At 39.5% G+C, this 7828-nt stretch overlaps 1 protein-coding gene across 1 annotated transcript; it reads left to right on the top strand.

Moving 5' to 3' along the window:
* Positions 1-6411: 6411 nt before the first annotated feature.
* On the top strand, positions 6412-6840 carry LOC147632526 (1-aminocyclopropane-1-carboxylate oxidase homolog 8-like). Its single transcript, XM_086807011.1, has one exon. The coding sequence runs from the start codon at positions 6412-6414 to the stop codon at positions 6838-6840; it is 429 nt and encodes a 142-aa protein (XP_086663137.1).
* The last annotated feature ends 988 nt before the right edge of the window (positions 6841-7828 follow it).

The raw sequence follows: 7828 nt of genomic DNA, 5'->3' as shown, positions 1-7828 counted from the left end.
CAATAAGATATACTCTCATTTTACAACTTAATCTCGCCCACATTATGCTCATTTGATTAGTGTATTCTTAATCACTTCAGCTTAGTTTAATTATGCTTAAAAATGAAGTTTAATGTGTGCTTCAATCCACCTTGAATCCAACATGGTATCAGAGCAAGACATAGCTTCTGCTACGCTGCTCTCTGCCGTCACTTGTTGACCAATAAACAATAGTAGAATTGCTGTCTTCAACTACTACAATTACTGCAACCTGTGCCATTTTGTTGTTTTGATATGTTGTTTAGTGTTCTTCTTAAGGTAGGCTTTTCTTCAGTATCCTATGCCATTGTTATGGCTCACCCTAACCCTCCTTGAAACAAATCCAAAAAGAGATTACGTGGTGAACTGCAAGTGTCGTGAGGATCTTTCTAATGGCCGAGCTCGTAAGCCTTGAGGTCTCCAAGCTCTACAACTCCTTGAGAAGTAATTCCACCGCGCCTCCCACGAGTGTTGTCACACCATCGCGCTATACTACGAGTACTCGTCCCTCCTCTCACCTCACTCACACACACTCACTAGCATGCATTAGGGAGAGAGATTAGCAAGAGGATTAGCAAGAGCAAGACTCAATTGCACAATGGGAGAGTATGTTGTATTATGAGAGATATTCACTTATATACATGGCCATAAGTGTTCACACTCACTTAAACTGCGGCCGGCCGTGCACTTTAGGCTCATAAAGAGGCCTCATTATATTACAATGACTACTCTCATAATATATCCATGAAGTACATCACTTAGGACTTCATCCTAACTTGCTACCACATGCTCTTGAAGCGGGAATCGCCATAAATACTCACACCATTATGGGTGCCCATCGAAGTTGTAGCTTTGGACACTATTGGTTTATATCTTGAATGTATGACCCTTTGGTGTATCTATTGTGACTTCTTGATGTAAGATAATGGTGGTAGATCTTGTTAACCCTGGAATTGGGTTAACATCCATCAACGATTAGCAACATCCTCTGAGGCAATGCCTCCTCTAGCCCCGTTAATGTCCAGCACACGTCGAAGTTTAGTGTCCTCGACGTTAGCTTGTTTCTTTTACATAGTTGCAACCGACAACCAACATCATCATGTCTTTCAGCTCCTCACGGTATGCTCAAGAGGTCAAAATATTGGGCAAGGAGTTTTCATCAAGAATTTTCTTCAAGTCTTCAGCTAATTCTGACTGCCTAGCTGATTGCGATTGCCTGTCCCTAAATCCGACTTCCCTGTTGATTCTAACTTGTTTTACTATTTCCAACATGTCTTGTTGATTCTGACTACTCCAGCTGAATCCAACATGTCTTGTTGATTCTGACATGTATTGTGGATTTCATTCAGGTAATTCCATCATGATGATTAAGTCCTACCTAATTCCGACCAGTTCATTCCATCCAGTTGATTCCGTCCTACTGATTCTATCTTGCTGATTCCATCTAACTAATTTCGGCCTACTGATTCAGTCCTGGTGATTCCAAACTGTTGATTCCAACTAGCTGATTTTGTCGAGCTGATTCCATCCTGCAGATTCAACCCTGCTAATTTCGACCTACAGATTCCGAATAGTCCAGTTGATTCTAACTTGTGATACTTGGCCTTTGTGTTCTTATATGGTTTGTATGTTGCCACATGTGTCATGTTTACTTTATGGACTTTTTATTCAAGTGGACACTATTTAAAAAATGCTTGTGCTCTCGAGGATTCTGAACAGTGAAGACCAAAGATAAAGACAAAGCTTGTTTTTCAAAGGATGGCTACTCATATGCAGAAGAAGAAGTGCAGCACCATCTAGTGGAACATCATGAGGCCTACTTTTCTTTTGGAGATTATGCTTTTTGATGTTCCATCATGGAACTAGTCTATTTAGCTCTCACTTTATTTCCCTTATTTGTTTTAAGGCTTAAATACTTTTCTTGTGGCATTGTAAACCAAGGAGCTTTTGATGTACCATCTTTCTATATGGGCATCTTTTGTTTATGAATCACCGACTTTTATTTTATGGAGCCTCACCTTGGTCATCATACCCAAAATATCTTAAGCTTTGTATCCAATTTTTGATTGTGGGAGGGGAATTCAATCCTAGGACATCTTAGCTATCTTATTTTATCTTTACCCATGTTTGGTTCATGGGAAGGTGTTAGAAATAATGTGCCAAACATGAGCTATTTTCTTGTGGTTATTTCTACCATTTATCCTTGCTGTAAGTGCTCTTTGGTGAAGAAGATTTACCAAGCATCTAGCCTACCATTTTCTCTTAATTTAGGAGCATCCCCTAGCGTCTCTCAACATTTGGAATCTACCTCTTTTAGGTGCTCAATTATCTCCACTATTTTAGCCTAGCTACTCTCCACCTTTACACCTCATAGGTGATAAAAGTAGAGCTTGGCTCTCTCTCAATGTACTTGCCTATATATTAGGCCTCTCATTTTCAACAAGATATGTTCTCATTTTACAACTTAATCTCGCCCACATTATTCTCATTTAGTTAGTGCATTCTTATTGACTTCAGCTGAGTTTGATTATGCTTAAGAATGAGGTTTAATGTGTGCTCCGATCCACCTTGAATCCAACAAGGTGTGTGTGTGTGTGTGTGTGTGTGATTTGTATAGGTCAAAGGATAAGGCTACTAGCCTACAAATGTATGTACTCATGAAACGGTTTCATCATTAATCGATCAACCATCATTGAGTCATGTAATACTTTCTCTCAATTGAGCTTTATCATATCATCTCTCTCTCTCTCTCTCTCTCTCTCTCTCTCTCTCTCTCTCTCTCTCTCTCATGTATCTATCTCACTCACCTTGTGCACAACTCGTGACCACCATGCAATTTGTACAATGCCTAGCCTTTGATATTTTTTTGTGCAAAACCTCAATCAAGGAGTTGCCAAACCCCTCTCTCTCTCTCTCTCTCTCTCTCTTTGTGTTTGTGTCTTTGGCATATGTGTCTCACTCACCTTGTGCATAGCTCATGGAATTAATACAATGCCTAGCCTTTGACGTTTTTATCACAAAACCTCAATAGAGGACTTGCTAAACCTCCATAACCTGACATTTAGTTGTTTGGTAAAAATATATAAGATCTTGACTAAGAAATGACTCATAAGATGGAAAGCATGTCATAATGACCCATTTGGTGAGTGAGAACATTTGCGGCACCTTATCTTGCTATCAACCTTCTCAAAATGACATTACTAAGTACTTGATCTCCTGTGTAGAGATTATTAATGCCTCTTACACATGACCAGCAGCAATGCATGACACTACTAAGTAAGCAATGCATGAAACTACTAAGTACTTGATCTCTTGTGTTGATCTCTTGTGTAAAGAATATTAATGCCTCACACACATGACTAGCAGCAATGCTAGCCTTTTGCACATGACTAGTAGCAATGCTCCATCTTCCTAAATTATTATGCTTCTCACTGGATAGAGTTTTCTTGGGCATGAATTTATAACATCCACGAGGCTACTTAAATGTTAATGTCAAATGAGGCCTTGGCATTTAGCAATGAACTAATCCACCTGAACACTATCTTTGAAAATTTATGTTTGCATCCTGAAAACTCTTATTACAATGGTGAACTATCGATTGGGACAAAATAACATCTCTAATGGCATGATCCATGGTAGCAGTGACATATTTGAAATACCTAGCAAAATCATTGTCGAATTTTTTGTCCCTTCTTTTTGCTCACCTCAACATTATGGCATGGCACCTATAGATTTGTCAATCTAGCTCTTTGATGATGCTCTGCAAACCTTAATTATTGTGTAATTGTTATGGACACATGCACTATAGTCTCCTAATGCCATTATATTGCATTGGGAAAGGGCCCTTATTGTTTTCTAGCAATACTATCTATTCTCATTGACAGCATCCATCTAAACAAACCTTGAGGAACAAATTTCAAACTTAAAAGAACATTGATTTTTAAGGTAAAGCATGCTATTAAAAGGTATCAACCACCAAGGTTTTTGGCTATAATAAGTTACTAAATTACTCCTCAAATGATACTTAGTCACCTAGGATCCCTATCTTATGGTAATTTTCACCATACATTATTGCCAAATATGTATTTTGGGCATACAAAAGTACACCTTTTACAAAATTCTACGATGTGGCGCACCTGGTAGTTGACTCCGTAGTATGGTACTACGTACACAAAACGGGCTACTGTGGTAGTGGGTGAAGTCCTTTTGCACTATATTGATGTGATCTTCATAAAAATTCCTTGTACGTAAAATTTAAAGGAGTATCCACCTTTGAACCTTAAATATAGGTAAAGTATTTGTATCATGAGAACATGGAGAGAGAGAGTGTGTGTGTGCGTGTGCGTAGAGAGAGAGAGTGAGAGATGCTTCGTCTGTACACATGTGTGTAAAAATACTTGAATAGTGAATCTTATATAAGGTGAAATTTATAGCATACCTATACATGTGTAAACAAAATAGTGAATGTCATGGTGAATCTCATATAAGGCAAAATCTAGGATGATAGTAACAATGCATAATTTAAAACTATAGTCCTTGCTTTAAGAAGCTATTCTTTTCACGTCCTTGCTTTAAGAAGCTATTCTTTTCACGTCCAAAAATATTAGTAGTCGTTGCTTTAAGAATCCTTTATATTCATGTCAAAAATAATAACTTGAAGTACCAACCTATGCTTTTAGAACCCTTTCTTTTGCTATTATTTTATAAGGGTTATCAATGTGTGAAGGACAAGTTGTTCAAAGATGCAATCGTTGGTTCTTAAGGAAACGTTTTTCTCCTCTTCAAAAAATATTAATGGTTACAAGTACAGAAAGAAATATTTTTGGAATTTCTTTTCCTCTTTATTGAGAAGAGGAAACGTTTTTCTCCTCTTCAAAAAATATTAATGGTTATAAGTACAGAAAGAAATGTTTTTGGAACCCTTCTTTTCCTCTTTATTGAAGAGAAGTGGGGGCCACAATAGCAGAAATTAAACTTGCTTTTCTAACCAATGAAACAAAGGACAACCATCAAGTTGAAACGGTTTTTATTGAAAAAATGCATATGTTACCCACCATGGTCTTATAACTGAAACTTAAAAATTGTTGAATCAATAAATTCAAGCCTTAGCAAATTACAACCAACCGGATTTTCTCAATTTAAGAAGTTGATATTTACATTGAAGGACATTTTTTTTTAACACTAAGGGAAAATCCTAACTATTAGAGAGCATACCCATCATAACTTGTCCTGCTGTGCTGTGTGGCTATTAGAGAGCACACCCATAACTTGTCCTTTATCTGGTGCTATACTGTGTGGCGGCACACCCATAACTTATCCTTTATCTCGTGCAGCAGCCAATAGATTTTTTTTAAAAAAAAAAACCATTAGAGAGCACACCCATCATAACTTGTCCTGCTATGCTGTGTGGCTATTAGAGAGCACACCCATAACTTGTCCTTTATCTGGTGCTGTGTTGTGTGGCAGCACACCCATAACTTATCCTTTATCTAGTGCAATAGCCAATAGGTTTTTTTTTAAAAAAAAACAGTAAGGGAAAATCCTAACTATTAGAGAGCACACCATCATAACTTGTCCTGCTATGCTGTGTGGCTATTAGAAAGCACACCCATAACTTGTCCTTTTATCATGTGCTGTGCTGTGTGGAACAGCACACCCCACCCATAACTTGTCCTTTTATCTCGTGCAGTAGCCAGCCAGTGGGTAATTTTTTTTTCCGTTACACAGGGAAAATCCTAACTATTATTATTATTATTATTAGAGAGCACACACTACCGACATCGACATGGCGGCTCGCGAAGTTCCTCCCACCATCGACATCTAGGGCTTGTTAAGCGACGGGCGCAGCGCTATGCTGCAGGAGCTTTCCCGTGCGTGCGAGGAGTGGGGCTGCTTCCAGGTATAACACACACACACACACACTACCTCCTCCTTATTTATGTCAAGCAGCATATATTTTGTTGAGCATATATTCACTTGATTGATTTATTAATCAGTCAGTATCGTCGTATGATAATATAATGCGTGATCGAGGGCATGTGGGTGGCCGCTCGGAAGTTCTACGAGCAGTCGGCCGAGGCCAAGCGGGCTTTCACAACGACGAGGCGGGACGATGGCATGAACTTCATGAGCAACGAGCTCACAGAGGCCACCAACTGGCTGGAAATCCTGATGGTGCGCCGTCGCCCGGGCATCTGCGAGACGGCTTCCAAGACGCTTGTGAAATCTTTGGGTAGTGCCTTGAACTGTCATTAATTGAGGATTACTTCTGTTTAATAAGGTCAACATTGTGCTAGTTAACCTTTTGGATTGATCGGATCATTGCACAAAACATAGAGCTCACTTGCTATAAAAGCAAAGCTCACCATTCTTTTCGGATCTTTGAATAAGGAAATGTATGACCAATGTGGGTCTTGTTTGGATGGTTATGTGTGTAGGGAAAGCCTTCTCGACTTTGGGCATGATCTACAAAAGCTTGGCAATGATTTGTACGATGCTGTGTTCGAGAGCCTTATTGGGAAGGAAAGCATGGATAACCACAAAAGCAAAAAAGGACTTCCCATAATTGAGAGAGTAGTCCTCACCCTCAAATTTTACCCTCCGTGCTTGGACCCCAATGCTGCTACTATCGGCTTGAAAGAGCACATAGACGTGGGCACTCTTACCTGCCTCTTACAAGATGAGGTTGGCGGCTTACAAGTGCAGTCCCCATCTGGTGAATGGGTTGAACTCAAGTATCGACCCAATGTTTTTGTGGTTCTCTTGGCGGATCAAATGGAGGTTTGTGACATCTTCATGCTATGTTATAACCACCTCTCTTAGTATATATATACGATATATTATGGTAGCTCAAAGATATTGGGAGCAAGGAGTGTGCAGATCAATACTTCCCCTCCTCTTTGCCAAACAACAGGCGCATGGGATCAATACTCCCTTCCCCTCCCCTTTGCCAACAACCACACCTCCCCCACCCAATAATTGGGTTAAAAAGAAACGAACCTCACGTAAGGTGTGAGATATTTATATAATATAATATATTACACTAATCCCTCCCTTCTTCCAAAGGAGTGGGATATAAAGAAATGAACTTCCTCTCAACCTTCTTTATATCCCACCCAAGGAGTGGATATAAAGAAATGTACCTTCCCTAAATACAAAAAAGAAAATGATAATTAAAAGGTCTTACAAGTGTCACCTTGCTGCAGATCTTGACAAATGGACGGTATAGATCCTCTCCCCATCGTGTCATAGCTAATCCAAACAAGTTACGGATCTCTCTTCCCTTTACATTTGGACCTCCAGAGGAAGAATTTATTGCTCCTATTCCTGAGCTCATTAACCATGATTACCCATGCGTGTACCAAGGAGCCACTTTCAAAGAGTACATGATGCGCTACTTCGATACAAGTCTACCGAACCATAAGAAATGCCTTGAATTTGCCAAGGCTCTTCCGGAGAGATCAATGAATGAAATGGAACAATAATTATCTTGATTTATTAGTTATGTTCATTTTTCTTTGGACTTATATGGAATATTTATTTGGCCTTTGTGTTCACTACAAGGGATCAGGCTCATACCCATGCTCCTAGCCACGAAAAATGACTTGTGGAAAAAAAGTAACGGGCCCGTGTATCAACGCGTGTATCATCATGGCCAGAGACATGCGTGTAAAAGCACGTGTATAGAAGCAGCCAGACGCGCTCATACGAGGGCGTATACATGCGTTTTGTCAGTTTAGCTGCACTTAGACGCACTCATACGAGGGCGTATACACGCGTTTTGTCAGTTTAGCTGCGCTTATATACGCGC

This window comes from Cibotium barometz, chromosome 13, assembly GCF_041138505.1.
Source record: "Cibotium barometz isolate CiBa-2024 chromosome 13, ASM4113850v1, whole genome shotgun sequence".
In the NCBI taxonomy this organism is placed as follows: Eukaryota; Viridiplantae; Streptophyta; class Polypodiopsida; order Cyatheales; family Cibotiaceae; genus Cibotium; species Cibotium barometz.
Note: the sequence above shows the minus strand (reverse complement) of the source record. Positions and strands in the feature narration are given on the sequence as shown.

Coding starts and splice junctions, on each gene's coding strand:
- LOC147632526 (XM_086807011.1), top strand. CDS start 6,412: ATGTATGACCAATGTGGGTCTTGTTTGGATGGTTATGTGTGTAGGGAA.